Raw genomic sequence first — 19,992 nt, forward strand, 5'->3', positions numbered from 1 at the left:
TCACCCCGCTCGGCTGCGCGCGCACGCGGTCCGCCCCGCTCGGCTGCGCGCGCACGCGGTCCCGCTCCCCCTCTCGGCTGCGCGCGCACGCGGTCCGCCCAGCTCACCCGCTCGGCTGCGCGCGCACGCGAACCGCCCCGCTCAGCTGCGCGCGCACGCGAGGTGAGGGGCGGCGCGGCGTGTACACGTCACCAAGGCGCGCCCCCTGGCGAGCCCACTCCACGTGCCGCTTGCTTCCCGGAAGGCCGCGGGAGTAATGGTAGGAGAACTGAAGAAACCGTGAACGTGAGCTTCAAGACTGAATCTGAAGTTAGGAACTTGGAGAGTTGGCTGAACACTCATCTTCCTCACTTAATGAAGTGAGATTGACCCAGGTGCACACTGATGCGCTTGTAGCGTGTGCGCGCCAATTTCAGTTTATTGAGGGGCGGGGAAATTCATATTGGAAGCCGCGGGCTCTATAAACATTGGAGAACATGTAAAGTGATTGAGTTTTTTTAAGTGTTTTAAATTTATAGTAAAACTGACTTGCACAACTCCCGGAAACACACCCGGTGTTAACTATGTAACTGTTTCTTTTGAGGACTCTGTGGTCCATAAAAGATCCAAATCCCCGCATGGTGTGGCATGTCTTTAATCCCAGCACTCAGAAGGCCTGGGTAGGAGGTCAGCCTAGGCTAGAGTGAGACCCTACCTCGAAAAACAACAAAGAAATCCAAATCATTTTTTTGTACATATGACTACAATATCTGTACAATTAATACTAGTCTGACTTTTATAATTAAAGCCACTCAGTTACAATGAGGTCAAGTAACTTGTTCAATACTGTGCAAGCATTTGGTAGAACTGGGGTACAAATCAAAAGCTTAGTCATTGTCTTTGGAAATGAAAGGCATATGACAAAAATGCCATCAATTAGCTATAAGCAGCAGACATTTATCTGTCATGGTTTTGAAAGCTGGAAATTTCAAGATCATTGTGTCTGGTGAGGGCTCCTCCCTGATTCATAGATAAGACCGTCTCACTGGGTGGAGGGGGCCAGAAAGTGCTCCAAGACCTCTTTCATAGAAGCACCACCAACCAGTTCCATTTATGAAAACCCTCAGTACCTAACCTCCCAAAGGCAAGCCTCTTAATCACATAGGTGATTTCTTTCAACCTATGAGTTTAGGGTAGACACAAACATTCAGACAATAGCATTTATTCTGCCTACTTTGGATTTCTGTTTTTGCATCCGTAAAAGTGATTATTTCATTACCTAAGGAAGTGCAAATAGCCTCAGATGTCATAAAACTGGCAAGAGTCTCAAAACTGTAGAATGCTACTCACTCCAAAGGCATTTGATAATCCTATTTAGCACTTCAAACGCAGAGCATGAATTAAATGCAACTGGGCCTATTATACATACATGTGTCTCTTCATTTACAAAACCCATCAAGTGAGACACCTTGAAATTAGTGTCATCACCCTTGGGGTTATGAACTTCAAAAAGCCAAATTTGTTTGAGAATAACTCAGGCTAAGTCTTTAAAGATTATATTTACCATACATTTCCTGGAACTCAACATATCTAATTTGATTAGGGAAAAAAAACCCAGCTTATTGTTGATGTAGGAGTTGGAGTCCAGAGAAAGATTAGATGTCCATAAAAATGAAGGAAGACCCTAGGACCGTGAACCTCAACTTTGGGTCTTTGCCCAAGTTATCAAAGAATTAACAACACAAGACTCAGAATGAGACTTATTTCAGGGAGTGTTAGGATAAAGGGCATTCAAGAAAGCTCAAGCCCCTCCCCTTCCAAAAAACAAACAAACAAACAAAAACTTCTCCCTCACATCTCCAGATGCTTCTGGGGAAAGGACTCACACACATGTGGAAGGCAAAGCGGGAAAGATCCCAAAACAGAGCAAGAAAATACCCAGACAAGAGGGAAATCCTCCCCTCCCTAGGCTGACTGTGAATGGGGGAGAGGAGATGGAGAAGAATCCCCTCACACAGAAAGTCAATCCAGAGGGTCAGAGAGCCAAGAGTTTATAAAAGGGGCCAAGAGAGAGTCACACATCTGGTTAGGCCCATTTAGATGAATCAAACATCCAATTAGGATGAGCCTCATCATCAGACTCAGGTGTGCAAGGAAGAGACCTGACTAGTTGGTGGGCTCAAGAGGCTGACTTAGGAAGGACTAGCCCACAGGTGCAGTAAGCAGGGGGAAATCTGAGGAAGAAGCAGGAGGCTGTTGTTGAGCCATCTTGAATGAGACTGGATCAGACCTGGATTCTACTGCCAGGGCAGGCAATGTGGCCTTCATGTTTCCATGGACAAGTCTCTAGCTAACTACTTACCAGGAAAACACACACACATACACACAAAGCCAAAAAAAACTATCTTGCTCCTAATCTGTATCATTATTATTTGGAATCATATTTTACATATGTACACATTAGGTTAAACTCATTAGAGACAGAAAATGTACTTCTGAGAACACGTCTCAGAACTTCAAGGAATCATTACAGAAGGTAGTTGGTTATTTGTGTTTACAAGATTTAAGGCTAGCATTCTTTTCTCCTGCTTACAGTATAATTTCGTATAGCAGCTTGTGCCTATAGGAAAGTCACCTAGGTAGGATGACATTTTGTTTTCTGTTAGTGAAACTGCAGATCTCCCTTCTCTACAAGTAGATGACACTACTTAGGACTTTGCAGTGACTTTCCTTAATAACATTCAGGTGCTTATGTTTATTAAGAAGGAAACAAGAGAGCTGCAGGGACGGCTTAGTGGTTAAAATGTTTGCCTGCAAAACCAAAGGACCCAGATTCGACTCCCCAAGACCCACATTAGCCAGATGCACATGACACACATGTCTGGAGTTCATTTTCAGTGGCTGGAGGTCCTGGCACACACATTGTCTCTCTTCCTCTCTTTCTCTGTAAAATAAATAAAAATAAAATATTAAAAAACAAAGAAGGAAATAACAGTGCACTGGAACTGTTTCCTGCAAAATTAATGGATAAATGGACAGGTGAACCATAATGATGCATTAGTTTTTTTTTTAATTTTCCCTTCAAAATGGATTATGAACTAAAAATCACCAACTGTTCAAAGTGGTCATAATCAGGAATTGACAGACCTATGTATGAAATTGTTCAATCATTCAAGAAGGGATACACTTTATATAAACTGCTTCTGAATATAGGAAAGAACCCCGAGACATACATTAGTTCAATTTTTAGCTTTTTGAGAAACATCTACACTGATTTCCATAGTGACTGGGCCAGTGTACACTACCACCAACAGTGAATAAGAGTTACACTCTCATCATACCCTCGTCATCATTTGTTGCCATTAGTTTTCCTCTTTGTGTGTGTGTGTGTGTGTGTGTGTGTGTGTGTGTGTGTGTTGTTCTTTATCAAGGTAGGGTTTCACTGTACTCTAGCCTGACCTGGAATTCACTATGTGGTCTCAGGGTGGCTTCGAATTCATGGTGATCCTCTTACCTCTGCCTTGTGAGTGTTGGGATTAAGGGTGTGTGCCATCACACCTGGCTTTGCGATTAGTTTTCTTGATGATAACCATTATGACTAGGGAGAGATTAAAGCTCCAAGTGGTTTTAACTTACATTTCCTGATAGCTGAGAATGCTGAACATTTAATAATATGTGTGTGTGTGTGTGTGTGTGTGTGTGTGTCTGTGTATATATATATGACATTTGTGTTTCTTCTTTTGAAAACTGTCTATTCATTTCATTATACCATTTGTTGATTGGTAGTTTGTGTGTGTGTGTTTAATTTTTGCAATTTTTATATATGTTAGATATAAGTGTGTCACTGCAATAGCTGGCAAAGATTTTTCTCTCATTCTGTAGATTTGTTCTGCTGATAGTTTCCTTTGATAGAAGCAACTTTTTGCTTCATGTAGTCCCATTTATTGATTCCTGAGACTATTGCATATGCTACTGGAGTCTTCTTCAGAAGTTCTTATCTGTACCAACAATTTCCAATGTATTGCCTATGTTTTCCTCTAGTATGCATAGTGTTTCTGGCTTTACATAAATGTCTTTGATCAGTTTTTAATTGGTATTTGTGCATTGTGAGAGATGTGGGTCTAATTTATTCTTTTATAGGTGGGAATCCAGTTTTTCCAGCATCATCTGGTGAAGGCTTTCTTTCCCCCCAGTGTATGTTCTGGGTGCCTTTGTTGAAGAATTAGGTGCCCAGAGCTGTGTGTGTTTATTTCTGGACCCTCTATGCTGTTACACTCCTCTATATGTCTGTTTTGTGCCTCTGTTTGTCACTATGGCTTTATAGTACAGTGTTAAATCAGGAATTGTGATACCATAAACAGGTTTCTTTCCACTTAGGTTTTAATCACTATGTGTGGTCTTTTATGTTCCTGTATGAATTGCTGGATTGTTTGTTCTAGGTCTGAGAAAAATGCCATTGGAACTTTGATGGGAAATCCATTAAATCTGTAAATTACTTTTGGTAATATAAGCATTTTCAGAATATTGATTCTACTAATCCAGGAGCATAGAAGGCCTCTCCAACCTCTGGTATTTGGTTTTTTTTTGAACATATTCTTAAAGTTTTATCATACATTTCTTTACGTTCTTGGTAAGGCTTATTGTTAGATACTTTATTTTGTGAGGGGGGGTAACTATTGTAAATGATCTAATTTTTAAAATTTATTTCTCTATACCCTACCACAGAGACACTTTCACACTCATGTTCATTGCTGCTTTATTCACAATAGTCAGGAACTGGAATGAACCTAGATGTCCATGAACTGATGATTAGAAAACAGCGGTGTGGTGTATATATATACAAAATGGAGCTTCACTCAGCTTAGAATAAAAATGAAGTCATGAAGTTTGTGTGAACATGGGCAGAATTGAGAAAAATTATACTGACACAAGCCAAGAAAGACAAGAATCACGTATTCTTTCTCATACATAAATCCAAATATTTGTTATATATGTAAATAAGAGTGCATGGAGTGAAAATAGACTATAGTGTGAGGTAGGAGACCATGAGAAAGGGGAGTGGAAGTTGCTAAGGAGAAAATGTGAGAGGACAAGAGCAAACATGCAGATGAAAGTGGAAAGGAGGCTGTGTTCCAGCAGGAAGACCATGGGCAGAAGGAGATGGGAAAGGAGGCTGGAAGGAGAAAAACAAAATTTGTATGAAAACAACATAATGAAGCCTAATTATTTGTGTGCCAATAAAATAAGAGAGAACAAAAATATAAAATACAAAAAGAACATTAAAAAGATCCCTGAAAAAGAATGTTATATCTCATTTATTTTTAAAAGATACATAAGCTGTAATGAGCTGGCTTGAAAATATCAAATGAGAGTTTTCACTGGAAAATTTTATTTGAAACCACAAAATTGCAGACAATAATACTTAATATTTGTTGAGCACTTACCATTTTCCAGGCTCCTAAAAAAAAGTAAAAGAGAAAGACAAGAAAAAGAAAAACATACTGCCCTGAAGCTTATTAATGCACACAAAGACCTCTGAGGAAGATTTGCCTCTGTGGAATTTTTGTTTATTTGTTTTCATGTCAGGAAACAGATGCCATGAGACTAAATTATCAGGTCACAGACTTACAGGAGGCTGAACAAACTCAGCAGCTGAATTTTGTGTGGGGTTCCCCTATGGCCCATTGGGGCTGCAGATCAAACACAGAGCCTCTGTATGCCAGGTTGTGCTCTATCATTGAGCTACACCCCTAGTCTTTAAGCAGGATATCTTAATCTCTGTGTCATTGGAACATATGCTAGTTCAAAGAATGTTACGTGGAAGGCTGTGCTGTGCAGGGTAGGGTGTGTAGCACCATGCCTAGCTTCTACTCACTGTTTGCCCGAGGGCTTGCACCCGAGTTGTGCTAGCCTAACATGTGCAGTCTTCACCCAGCCTTTAGCTACTTTAGCTACTGCCCTAGAGGGCCCAAAGAAGTCTTATTACTGTTATTCATATTTAAGCTATATAAAGAGAAAACTGGAAATATAATGGAAATTTGAGCTGCAAGGATTCTCCGGATCTATCAGCTTATTAGCCTAATAAGAAATTTCAGTATCGTGCCTCTTCTTCCCACAAGCCAAGTAACAGTGACTAGAGAACTCATAGCCACAGAGCATCAGGACCAATGTGTCTGGGTAACTGGCTGCTGGCTGAAGTGTGGGCTGGAACTACCAGCATGAGTGGAAAGCTCTTGAATTCCTGCAACCTGGCTAGAAAGGCTTGGGGATGGAATGTGAAGGGAGGTAAGTCAGCTGTTGCTTGACTAGAAGATCCCAAACAAGGCGGCTGTCTCCTGTCTTCAAAACTAGCGGTCAGAAGCTCAGACTGAGTGGGCAGCCCCCTCTAGTAGTCGTCCTCATGTCAAGGGTCCTTCATTGTACTCTGTGCTCTTGGCCGTGGAAGGTAGTTGGGCTCGGGATATCTGGAAGGTGGCACAGAAGGTGAGCCCAGCGAAACATTAGGAGGTGGTAGATAGCACACAGATAGGAACTCAGACGCGATGGGTCCCACAAGGCCAGTCAGAGATCTCAGAGTTAGTTTGAATGAAGTGTAGTGTGCAGACCCACAAGAGAGCTTCACCTACATCCCTTGAACCTGTTGCCAAGACTAGTACAAAATTCTTGGCATCCAGCACAAAGTAAAAATATGAATCACCTCTTTCGAAAAAGTGCCATTAAACCTACTAAACTATTCCTTTCTGTTGTGATTTTTTTTATATTTTAGGTTTTTTTTTTTGTTTGTTTGTTTGAGACAGACAGAGAGAATGGGTGCACAAGGGCCACCAGCTGCCACAAACGATCTCCAGATGCATGTGCCACCTTATGCGTCTGACTTATGTGGGTCCTAGGGAATTGAACCTGGGTCCTTTGGCTTTGTAATCAAGTGCCTTAACTGCTAAGCCATCTCTCCAGCCCTGTTGTGATATTTCTCTTGATTAACATGATGTGTGTTTGGTTGATTTTGTGGTTTAGTGTAGTGCTGTCTTCCTTGTGCTTGAAAGGTGGATGCAAAGTTCACAGACTCTCAGGGCCTTGCAGTCCTATTCCAATGCCCAGATGCACTATGAGTGCCGACAGCTATTGTTCTATGGGCTGTGAAGTTTCTTCTTCTGTCAGCCAGGGAACCTACACTGCTGTGCATAGGCCAGAGCTAGGGAAAGTTTCCCAGACCCACTAGACATCCCTAACCTGCAGCACTTGAGCCAACCTCAAGAGATGTCAAGTTCCCAGCTAAGACAGCTAATTCCCAGGATATGGGATGGGCAGAAAACTTGCTCCAACCTTGTTACCCTCCAAATATACTGTGATGCTGACATTCCAGGGAGGAATCAGTGGCCTTCTGTGGGATGTGCTAGCAGCCGTAACCGTTCTTGCATCTGTGTCATGGTCCCTACCAGGCACAGAGAGCAGCAGTGGTTCTTGGCTGTAAGTGCCATACCTAGTCCATGTTTGATTTTTCACCCATTATGAATTTCAAGATCAAGAAGCTAAACCCCAGAGTGGAGGCCCTATGCCACAGGATTGCATGCATGCCTCTGAAACCGGCCCTGCCTGCCCCTCAATGGGCATCAGCAAACTGAGAGAGTAAGTGAGGGAGAATGTGTATTAAAGTGCAGATTGTACCTTATATCCATGGCTGAGTCCTTCACTTTGAGGTCTGAGCTTGACGGAGCAGAACAAATTTGAATAAAATTCAAAGTATTCCCATATACTCATGGCTCAGCAACGTAATAAATGTGTAGCCCATATTAACCAAGTAAAACTCATCAGGAATTCCATCAGTATAACTGATTACAATAAATGGGGTTAATAAGAATATCAAAGACTCAATTAATGCAAAAACTTGAATAATTCATAGTGGACTGGTTATTTCAGTTAAGTAGCCTACTACCTTGATTGCTTGATGGCCACCATGAAGTTAATTGCTTTGATTGCCCAGAGGCACACTATCCACCATCCTCTGTGCCAAGGAACAGTAATCATTGAATTACCTCAGTCTAGAGTGGGACATTATATAAAATAATTACGGAGAGTTTATTCAATTTTCAAATCCAAATTGTCTCCCAAGATATATACTATGACTTTGAAGAGGTCATTTTGTTGACCAATCACAATTTCAGTTTCTATCTCTCTTTTCTAATTCACATGATTTTTATAAATTATATTCAGTTTTTAGAATTCATTTTTACAAAACTGTCTGTCTTCCTGAACTTCACGTTTATTTAAAAACTATTCAGCCAGTCCTGAGGCTCCTTCTCCATTGATCTGTGATTTAATTATGACCTCACTGAAGGCAAGCCTAATTAACAAAACATAGCTTGTTATTTTGGGATAGTGTGATTGCTCTAAAAATTTCTTTGATGCGTGTGTTTGTGGCTGTAGCACTTCTGTGAGGTGTAGAAACTAATAACACCTGCCTTAACGCTCTCTGGTGATTTAAGAGAAGCAACGAACTCTTCCTTTCTTTCTTTGGGTACCCTCTTAAATTAGCTAGTTTTGCAAAGGTTGGAGTTTATAAGTCAGATTTTTAAGGGTGGTAGGCAAGAATTGTTATTTCTCAACAGGAAATGAGTTGCTAATGCCATTACAAATTCATCATTTTTGATTGCTTAAGGCAAGGAGTGGTTCAACAGGTAGCAACACATTTGTGTGGAAAGCCTTTGATGCTTTCATATAGAAAATGCGTTTCCATAAAGAATTGCAATGATTCTGGGAGAAAAAGTATCCTTATTTCCTTCAGATGCCCTAACTGATAATAAAACAAAGACAGATGATAAACATGTTGGAAAAGAAGACTATGTAGTTTTCTTGACTTCGAGATATCACTTTCACACTTAGCCTCCTCATACACACTCAGCAGGAGGTTGGAATGGAAGAACATCTGAAAATAGTTGCTACAGTGTTGAACTTTATCTGAGCCTCTGCATTCCAAGGAGGCACTGGATGTCAAGAAATCCCCTCACCATTTTGGATTCTGAGAAATGACCACCTGATCATATGGTATATTTTCTTAGATAAGACCCACCTCTACCCTAAGAGATGACTCACTACTTTTGTTCTCTCTTTGAAACTCCTGGATCCTTCCTTTCTTTCTTTCTTTTTTTTTTTTTTTTTGTCTGAGATGTTTCCATTAACTTTTAAATTTTCATTTTGTGTGTGTGTGTGTGTAAGGGCATGTGTGCCACAGTGCATGTGTGGAGGTTAGAGGACAGCTTCAAAGTGTCTGTGCTCCACTGTGCAAATGAACTATAAGAACGAATGGTGGGAATGAACTATAAGAATGAAATATGGGAAAGAACTGTGGGGATCTTTCCTATGGCCCTTACAAATACATTTTCTGAGAATATTGCTGTGAGCTGCTTTTCTGCTAACTTCCTTACTTATAACTTGCCCCAAAGTTAAAACCATGTAATCTGCCTGCTTAAAGCAATGTGACACGGTTTCCTCTGCCTTGGTGGTATACCTTTGGTCTGAACAGCACAACTGACTAATATTGACAGGACTGTTTGGAGCTGCTGACTGGTCTTAAGCTATGCTCTCTGCCCACTTTCTTCAGTGGCCTGGTTACTCATACATGAGAAGCACTGACTGTAAAGTTGAAGTCAACTGGGTCAGTAGCAAATTGCCCACAGAAGTGCCACAGATCTGTTGATGTTAACAGGGGGGCTTAGTGTGATTGCATCTGAGAACAGTGTGTGTATGTTCTTGGCCAGCAAAGTACAGCAGGCCACACCCCTAATGCTGTTCCTTCAACAAATGCTTAAGGATAATCCAAAATCACAAAGTACTTACCTTCTGCTCAGGCCACATTCAACTTGTTCATGCATTGTTGTTTTCTGACTGCTTGATAAAAATTACAATGTGTGCTTGCGTGCAGGAGCTGCAGCCTCAGGAACCTCAGGGCAGTGGCGATGGCAAATGCAATGGTTTCATCCTTGGTTTAAATGACTCCATGAGTCAGTCTCTTTGCTTCCTTGGGTTATGCTGCCAGAAACAGCAAGTCCACCCTTAAGTAACTCCAAGGGATAGCTCTTTTCTCCCAGGTTCTGCTAGAGGCAGCTATCCCACTCTTGGGTAACTCCAAAAAGGTCAGTCTCCTGTCCTTCAGACTCTTCTCCTAAGAAGCAGCTTGTCCACTTTTGGAGAAATGACTACAAGTTAGTTTTTAAAACTCCAGAGCTCTGTCTCCTGAGTTGAGCAGCCCACCCTCTTTTAGGTGAACTGCAAAGAAACATCAGACTAGTTGGTCCATGAGCTTCAGATTCTCCACCCTCTGCATCCCATTGGCACAAGCCTTTTGGGATGACAGATGCACATGACATTTTGTATATGACTTTACATGGATGCCAGGGAACTAAACCAGGGCTGGCAGCCATTGCAAGCAGCACCTGTAACCTCAGGGCCATCTCCCTGGAGGTGTTTCTCATTAATTTATATCCATCCTATTGTAACATCATGAGTAAAATCACCTTTTTAACTCTGGTGTGTTTTGTCTTTCATTGTGGCTTTTAAAAGAGATTTTAAAAAGTTGTTCTCTGTTAACTCCAAGGGAATCAAATTGCAATTAAAAGGTGGTACGATTGAAATTAAGCAGTTTATCCAAAATGATAGAGTGCTTTAAAGCAATGCTTACATTGGGAAGCAGAGGAATCTGTGTTCTGTGACTGTCAGGAACTCTCAACTGCCCAGGTGCAGAATTGTCCTTGAAATAGCACTTTTCTCTCAATCTTTCAGGGCATTGTATGATATCACTGGAATTTTTTTTATTATAATCACAGAATTAGGTATAATTTCTTATTTTATTATACCTTATGTTAAAAAATGACATGTAGGCTGGAGAGATGGCTTAGTGGTTAAGTCGTTTGCCTGCAAAGCCAAAGAACCTCGGTTTGATTCACTAGGACCCACGTAAGCCATATGCACAAGGGGGCATATGCATCTGGAGTTTGTTTGCAATGGCTGGAGGCACTGAAGTGCCCATTCTCTCTCTCCCTCTCTTTGCCTCTTTCTCTCTCAAATAAATAAATAAAAATAAAGTTAAACAAAGACATATATAAGTCAGGCATGCCTTTAATCCCAGCTCTTTGGTGGCAGAGGTAGAAGGATCACTGGCTCAGAGTTAGAGGCCACCTTGAGACTACATAGAGAATTCCAGGTCAGCCTGGGATAGAATAAGACCTTACCTTGAAAAAAAAAATATGTATATTTAGATACATGTGTGATAGTGTTATGTATGGTATAATAAGAAATGTTAGACATTATGAGGAAGGCTAGTCCTCCTGCAGGAAATAAGACAATGTGGTCACAAATTAATATTTTGTGCTAACTTGCATGCAGATATTTTTAACCCTACTTTTCTCATATTGTAAACATAGCAAAAGCTGTGGTGGCAGCAGTACTCATGGGGGATGCAGGTTTTCAATAAATAGGGGTGATTTAAAATAAATATTTTATACAAGGCCAAAACTTTCACTGTAAAAACTGGAAGACAAGTTCTGCTTAGGATGAAAACTTGGAAATGTAGTACAGATACACTAGGCAGACAGGTGAGAGAGCCTGAAACTGAAGGCCCAACAGAAAATTGGTAGTGTTGTGAAGGAAACAAGTGCTAATGTTTGATATGAATTTTTGTTTTTGTTTGAATGAAAAATTAATGTTTCAAACATAGTTATTTCAAAATATTCTTTTTTAAAATTTATTTTATCTTTTATTATTTTTTATTTTAGATACAGAGAGAGAGACAGAGGGAGAGAGAGAAAATTGGTGTGCCAGGGCCTCAGCCACTGCAATTGAACTCCAGACACTTGTACCACCTAGTGGGTATGTGCAACCTTGTACTTGCCTCACCGTTGTATGTCTGGCATATGTGGGATCTGTAGAGTTGAACATGGGTCCTTAGGCTCTGTAGGCAAATGCCTTAATTGCTAAGCAATCTCTCCAGCTCTATTCTTTAGGCTATTAATTTAGCCCATTGTGATAATATATGCTAGAGCATAGTTACAATAGCTTATAATTGGAAATGGATCAAGAACATACTAATGCATCCACCCAGAAAAGCAGCCTACAGTATATGGAAGTTGTTTATGGTATAAAAAGGCATAGAGAGATGTTATATTCTTGGGAAGAAAATCTAGTTACAAATGACAGAAATTAGACCTAGTGCCAAATAGAATGTTTCTTGAGAGGTTCACAGCCCATGTCTCCAGTCCCTGCACCTTCAGGATATAATAGTATAAGTGCTTAAATTAGTAAATGAATATCTGTATAAAATTTCTATTAGAAAAAAAGATCTTATCAAAGAAAACTTCTAAGAATGTAATTGAAATATTATCTATACACATCTAAGCAGACTTTTTTAAACCAACTTGTGTTTAATTTTTTTTTTTAAAGAATGAAGCAGCCCATCTCTATATTTAGATGGTTTATGAGCTAGCTGACTGTTACTTTTTTTTAATCTTACAAAGCGGCTTATTTTCTGAAATCACATTTTATCTGGGCTTAGCCCTCAGTGAACACACACAGTCTGTTCAGGATCATGATCCGCAAATGAAGTGAAAATCGAAATGAGGCAACTCTTGTATGCTGTCACTTACATACTTTCCAGACAACGATGGTTTCATTCCTTGTTCAACTAGAGCTAACCAGGGTTGTGCTGCTGCCTGGTAGAAATGAAGCTAACAGGAACAGCCCTGTCTTCCCACACAGCCTATTTGAGGAAAAAAAACTGGCGCAAGTCCTTGGAGCTCATCCTGAATGCTCTGATTATTCCCTGGTGCAATAAGTGTATTTTATTTCTAAGTGTTGGACATTTATTATGGAAAAGTGTAATGCCTGTGTTCCTGGTCATTAAGAAAAGTTACACTTCATTGGCCAACAATAGTGTGTTAATGGTCTTCAAGGGGAATGTGGAGTGTATATGGAGTGTGATGGAGGCATGTTCTCCTAGCTCAGATTGCCAAGTGTATCGCGGGCTGTGCTTCATTTAAAATAGATGACTTTGCTCACATGAAGCATTAGGCAGTGGGAGTGCTATAGTTCACAGTGCATGCAAATAGCAATATTTGAAAAACCAGGAACTAGGGGAAGGGAACAGTGTGGACTTGATTCTGTTTGTAGGTGTGTTTCTTGTTATTTCTAAATGAATTATATATAAAATCTGTCAAAATCAGAAATATAATCCAACTAAATAGTAGCTACAAATTTCTGGTCATCTAGGGTATTAATCTGTACTGTATTTTAAAATATAATTTTATACAAAGACTTTTTATTAAATCAACCCTGAAAGCCATTAGATAATGTAAAATTTCACATATAGTTTAATTAAATGGATCAGGGTTTAGCTAAATTATGTTAGCTCAATTTTGGACAGTATCCTGTAAAAATATAATCATTGCAAGTTTCAAAGAATTGGAAAAGTTGCATTAAGAAAATAAAATGAAGTATCTCAGAGTGGAAAATCATAATACAGAAAGAATTTTCCTTTTAGTATTTTGCACCCAGGAGGGAGATTATTTTCTAAAATGTTACATGACTCATAGCAGAGAACCAATGCCAATTGAAAGCAAGCTTGGCATAAAATGATACAAACCATTTTAGTTGACTAGGTAGTAAAATAAAATGAAATATATTGAAAGTATCATGCCATTTAAGTAATTTCTCTTAGCTCAATGCCAAAAAGTCAAAATAAGAGGTGGAAATTTCAGACTTCCTACCAAGGACTTTTCTGTATATTGTGTATTTTTCTCAAATTTCCCAACACAAAATCATGTACATTGACAATCTGCAAAATGAATGCAGACCACTGGGAGTTTTCTGCTTAGCAAGCATTTAGTAATACCCACTTGGCCTGATTTACTTGGTTCAACCAAAGTTAATGAAGATTACCATGGGATACATACATTTCATTCAGTTTCTTCATTCAGCGTGATCTCTAAGTACATCTTCTGTTGTTATAATTTGAGAGTCTGCATCCCTTCATGGGTGTCCTTTTACCTTTGAGATCCCCTTTCGGACTCACAGCAGCATATAAACCTCCATGTTAGCATTTAGTAGCCTGGCTCAGTAACCAGGTTGCTATAATTGCTTGCCTGTGCACTCAAAGATGAAAGCAATGAGTCATTTCATTTGCACTTTTCAGTATGTAATGCCTTGTTAAATGCTTGGTACATTTAGGTGACTGATAAACATTGAATGAATAAAGTAATTAAACACCACTATAAGCTTTCAAACATATACCTCATCTACAAAACACTAAGTGTTGTTATTGATGAGTGAAGTATTAATTTGATATTAGGACTAAAGACTGAGCAAAGTGCTGGGAAGATAGTTCAGTGGTAAGAGTTCTTGCTGTGCAAGTGTAAGGACCTGCCTCTGATCTCCAGTACTCACATCAGTGTTGGGCGTGGCAGTGCATGCCTGAAATCCCAGTGCTGGGGAAGTAGAAACAATAGGTCCCTGGTGCTTGCTGACTAGTCAATCCAGGCTAACTAGTGACTTCCAGGCCAATGAGAGACCTTGACTCAAAATAGGTGGATGGCATTTCTCAGAATTATACCCTATGTTGTCCTCTGACTTCCACATGCACATGCACACACATGTAGGCACAACCACACACAAACACATGAGAGCCCTCACACATGAACACGTTTGTAACACATACATCCACATTAAAAAAAAAAAAAAGACTGAGTAAAGGTTAGCTGTTTTCTTCTTTTGGACTTAATCATACATGAATTTAATAGAAGACAGGACTCTGTGTGTAGATGGAGCTTTGCTTTGGTGTCAGGTTCTTTCCCAAGAGGGTATAGTTTTATGAGCTATCTGGCACTTGGCTGACACTAAGAAATCATTTATCCTTGAACAGATGTAATAGTACAACTTTATTAATACCTACCTAAACAGAGACCATTTTCATTAAAATAGGAGCGTCTAGGTGAAATAGTGACAAATCACTTCTTTCTGGTGGGGTTTTTTCCCCACAATACACAAGCTTGTTGCTGTCATTTTTTGGAGTTGTTTTCCTTGGATTTTGAATTCTTTCTTAGGTATAAACCAGTCAGCTTTCAAATCTTTAGGCCAGAAGATGTGACTCCTTCTATCCCAGTTCAAACAAGGACTGTCCAACTCATATTCAAGAATTATCTTTAAAAATAGCACATTCTGACTTAAATACAAGTTTATATATTAGAGATTCCTCCTTAAGATGGGATGGAGGACAGCTTGCCTAGCATATACAACATACTGGGTACTTCAAAAAGAATAAAACAAAACAACAAACATTTTCATAAATATGCACCCCAGTAAAACAAATTGAATATTATATACATGATGGGAAATAAAATTCTAGAATAGGTATCAATGGCATGGTTGTTTTTCAGGATGACTCTACCAATATTTGCTCCCAAGGATTTTCTTCTCTTTATCTGGGATGAATCCATACTGGGGCTGCCTGCAGATCTTCCTCTTGTAGAGTCCTCTTCTGAGTGTATAGAAAGAGAAGTCTGGTCTATGTCCATCTCACTGTCATGGTAACAACCATCGAAGGCCATGGCTTGAACCGCATCTATATTGTACATTCCAGAAATCTGTCAAAAAAAGACTTTTTAAAGTAAGTCATGAATATTGTTTCATGAATAGAAATTACAGCACAAATGTAAGTTACATACTAAACATGGTTTCCATAAATGCTAAGACTTTTACTTATATAATCCAGGTGTTGCTTGTGGATCTGACTAAATGTCATTATATTAAAAAATAGAAAGCTTCATTTTACAGATTCAGGCTTATTGACCATCTGGAGGTATGAGGGCATCATACAGGTAACAGTTACACAAGCATAATGTTAATTATTTTCTACTCTACTCCTGATGTCATAGATGGCTATACCAGCTGTGTGGATTCTTCTTTGTTTCTGAGTACTATGGAGAGTTTGCCTTAAGTTTATGACTGAAAGTTGAATATGGTTTATCAATTTATGAGAACATTAATATAAGCTAAATTGGATTTGCTTTACAACTTTTCTTTTTTAAAGAAAATATAGCAGTATCAACAGTATTCTTAGTCAATATTATGTATTTTCTTGAACAAAAATAAACAATATCATCTGGCAATCCACTTATGCCTAAGGTAGGGACAAGTTAGCAATTTGTTTCAGTTGCTGTCTTAAAATGAAGAAGAAAAATGGTAAATAACCAGGATTTCCAATTTTTGTATAAACCACTTTATATGAGACTAACAGAGCCCAATTAAGCAACATGAAACTGGCGGGGATTTTATTGTTGTTTTTTGTTTTTTCAAGGTAGGGTATCACCCTAGCCCAGGATGACCTGTAGTTCACTCTGTAGTCCCAGGCTGGCCTCCAACTCACAGCAATTCTTCCTACTGTGGCCTTTTGAGTCCTGGGATTAAAGGTGTGCACCACCACACCCAGTGAAATTGGCATATTGTTAAGAAGAAGCAAATTATCAGTGCTGTCTCGCTCCAGTGCCTGATTGGATCTAAACTGGATTTTTAAAATTATTTGTGTGTGTGTGTGTGTGTGTGTGTGTGTGTATGTGTGTGTATATGTGTGTGTGTGTGTGTGTGTGTGTTTACACTATGGTTTCTTGCCATTGCAAATGAATGCCTATCTGGCTTTACATGGGTGGTGGGGAATTGAACCACAGACAGCAGGTTTTTAAAACAAGCACCTTTAACCACTGAGCAATGTTCCCAGGCTACTAAACTAAAATTTTTGTTTAAGGTTTTATTCTGAGGGAGATGATTACAGTGTCTATGAACCAGCTGATAGCAATTTGAGAAAACCAAAACCACTTTTTGATTTTGGGGGAAGTTGATATATGAACAAATATGGACAGGCTACTTTCAGTGAAATTGTTCAGAATTCATATCTGAGGCTGCAGAGTGAATCCTGTCAAACAATGTGTGTTTGCTTAATAGTGGCATATAGTCCCGATACTTCACTGAATTCACAAGACAGGAGGACTACTACTGTGGAGAGTCCATGGACTGGCCAGTTGGGGACTCATACTTTTCAAATGTGTTATCACTTTTTGAAATAATTGAAGAGTTATTCCCTAATAGACTGAATGTGAGAAAAAGAAAGATGCAATGAATCCAAGACTAAATAGCCTTATATAGGCATTATTAATTCAGCCATGGATCTGAGGATATAAAAACTATAGCCTCATCCGTGGTTCTCCACTACACCCACAATAGTACAGAGCCATCTTGCCTGTTATCTGGTTTTTTTTGTCTGAACAAAGTCATTATTAGAATGCTTAAAAACTTTAATAGTTGAAGAGTAAGAATTCTATTTTCTGTGTTCAAATTGATAATCTAGAATTATCTGTGCAATTGATTAAAACTTTCAATACAGCCGGGCGTGGTGGTGCACGTCTTTAATCCCAGCACTCAGGAGGCAGAGGTAGGAAGATCACGGTGAATTCAAGGCTACCCTGAGACTACATAGAGAATTCCAGGTCAGCCTGAGCTAAAGCGAGACCCTACCTAGAAAAACAAACAAACAAACAACAACAAAAAAAACTTTCAATACAAATTTACCAATAGGCTACCAGTTTCCACAAGTTTGTAAGTCAGTTGTCTCATAGAAATAGAAGTAAAGGCCTTTAATTTTTCATGCCAACCAACAGGTAAGCACATAACAGAGGTTTGTTGAATTTAGACTACAGATCTGAAAGTCATAGTCTGAGTTCCCTGTCCTGGAATTAGAAAAACTGACTTAAGTAAGAAACAATAAAAAGTAGCTTCATTTCCTCTTTCTGGCAAGGTGGGCACTGGAGATAGTTTTTCTGTGGCCCTTGATGCTGAGTCATCCATTGGGAGTGGTGAGCATGCGTGGGTGAGGTGGTCTTGGTGGTGGTGGGTTGTGATGGTGACGGTGGTGGTGGTTGGATATAGTGGTGCTGGGTGTTACTGAAGGTGGTTCATGATGAGCTTTGGCTTTAGGTTTCTGTAGAGAGGCGCTCTGCTGACCTGTTGCTTCAGGTCCTTTTCACCATGCCTCTGTTATCCCCACTGTGCTCTGCAGAAAGGAGCTGGCATGTGTGGCTGACTCCTTTCGAGCCTTCCTTTGGGACCTGTTGGGTGTCCATTTCTGTTGCGTAAAATGAAGTGAAGGAAGACTCTCCTAACAGGGAGGATCCGAAGTTGTTTCATCATGAAAGACAGAAAGAGTACCTTTGCTTCAGCAGAGAAGTATCAGTGAGCCCCACTTCTCAGAGAGCAAAGTGCCGTCCCATAAACTGCCTTACCAAAGCAAAGGTGATGTAATCACACCCACCTATCTAGCTCCCACAGCTCAGCCTCCCTTTACAACTGGGGCTTGGGAGATTGCTCAGTGGTTAAGGGCACTTGGTCTGCAAGCCTGCCTACTAGAGTTTAGACTCCCAACATCGAGGTAAATTTGGACACAGCAGAGGTGCCTGCATCCATAATCACAGCATGGATGGCAATGGGAGGGGCTGATCATGAAGTCTTTCCAGGGACAAAAACAAAGGGACCCTGTGTCAAACAAGGTATAAGGAGAGAATCAACACAGTGAGACTATCTTCTGACCTCCACTCACACATGATGTACCCCACCACACACATGTCTTCCCCAAACACATGTACATAGATATTCACATTTAAAAAATCTAGTTTTCTTTCTATGATTTTTTTTCCTTTAAGACTGCCTTCATTATGTCCCATAAGTTCTGTAATGTTGTGCTTTCATTATCATTTTGTTCTAGAAATTTTACAATTTCCTTTTTGATTTCTTCTATGACCCATTCATTACTTAATAGTGTTTTGCTTAGTCTCCAGCAGCGGGTGTGATTTCTGTTGTGTCTTGCTGTTAATTTCTAGCTTTAATGCATTGTGGTATGATGATATGCTCTGATATGATGCAGGGAGTTACATCAATTTTCCTGAATTTATAGAGGCATGCTTTATGCCCTGATATATTATCTATTTTGAAGAAGGTTCCATGTTCTTTTGAGAAGAATATATATGGAATGTTCTGTAGGTGTGTCTGTTAGGTCTTGTTGGTACAGTTGTTTGGGATAAAAGCCACAGTTTTTTAGATTTTGAAGTGTGCCCTTCCAAGCCCTTCTGCTTTCAGTTTCCATTGAAAAATTTGACATAATTCTGGTAAGATTGCCTTTGTATGTAATGAGTTGTTTCTTTCTTGCTGCTTTTAGCCCTGTTTTTGTTTTCATTTTTTGAGGGTTTTTTTTTTTTTTTTTTTTTTGAGGTAGGGTCTCACTCTGGCCTAGGCTGATCTGGAATTCACTATGTAGTCTCAGGGTGGTCTTGAACTCACAGTGATAATGATCTTCCTACCTCTGCCTTCCAAGTGCTGGGATTAAAGGCATGTGCCACAATACCCAACTACTTAGAGTTTTTATTTTAGAGAGAAGTAGAGAATTGGCATACCAGGGCCTCCAGCCACTGCGGTGTGACTTCAGATTCTTGAGCCGCCTTGTGCATATGTGCAGCCTTATGTGCTTCAGTCACCTTGTGTGTCTGCCTTACGTGAGTCCTTGAGAATCAAACGTGTCCTTAGGCTTCACAGGCACTTGCCTTAACCACTAAGCCATCTCTCCAGCCCATTATTTAGGATTTTAACTATGATGTGCCTTGGAGAGTTTCTTCTTTGGTAGAGTGTGTTTGGTGTTCCATGAACTTCTTGTATCTTGATGGGTCCCTCTTTTGAGAGGGTGAGCATGTTTTCTCCAATAGTTTTGTTGAATATGTTCTCCATGCTCTTGGTCTGAACTTCTTCCCCTTGTGGTTTTACTAATGATCTGGATTTTTGAGCATTTTAGGATATCCCACAATTTCCTCACATTCTGTTTGCATAATTTTTTGAACTTTTCAAAATTCTTGGACTCCCAAACTGTTTCTTCTGTCTTATCTTGCAGATCTAAGGTTCTGTCCCTCGCATGATTCACTCTGGTAGTGAGTGTTT

The 19,992-nt window shown here is 39.8% G+C and overlaps 1 protein-coding gene across 1 annotated transcript in view; it reads right to left on the reverse strand.

Moving 5' to 3' along the window:
- Nucleotides 1-15,302: 15,302 nt before the first annotated feature.
- Nucleotides 15,303-19,992, reverse strand: part of Gabrr3 (gamma-aminobutyric acid type A receptor subunit rho3) — a 49,007-nt gene continuing 44,317 nt past the window's right edge. Inside the window, exon 9 of the mRNA XM_004663312.2 lies at nucleotides 15,303-15,605. Coding sequence (XP_004663369.1) covers nucleotides 15,303-15,605 — 303 coding nt within the window. The remainder of the gene's footprint in view (nucleotides 15,606-19,992) is intronic.

Source organism: Jaculus jaculus, chromosome 4 (assembly GCF_020740685.1).
Source record: "Jaculus jaculus isolate mJacJac1 chromosome 4, mJacJac1.mat.Y.cur, whole genome shotgun sequence".
NCBI classification, from domain to species: domain Eukaryota; kingdom Metazoa; phylum Chordata; class Mammalia; order Rodentia; family Dipodidae; genus Jaculus; species Jaculus jaculus.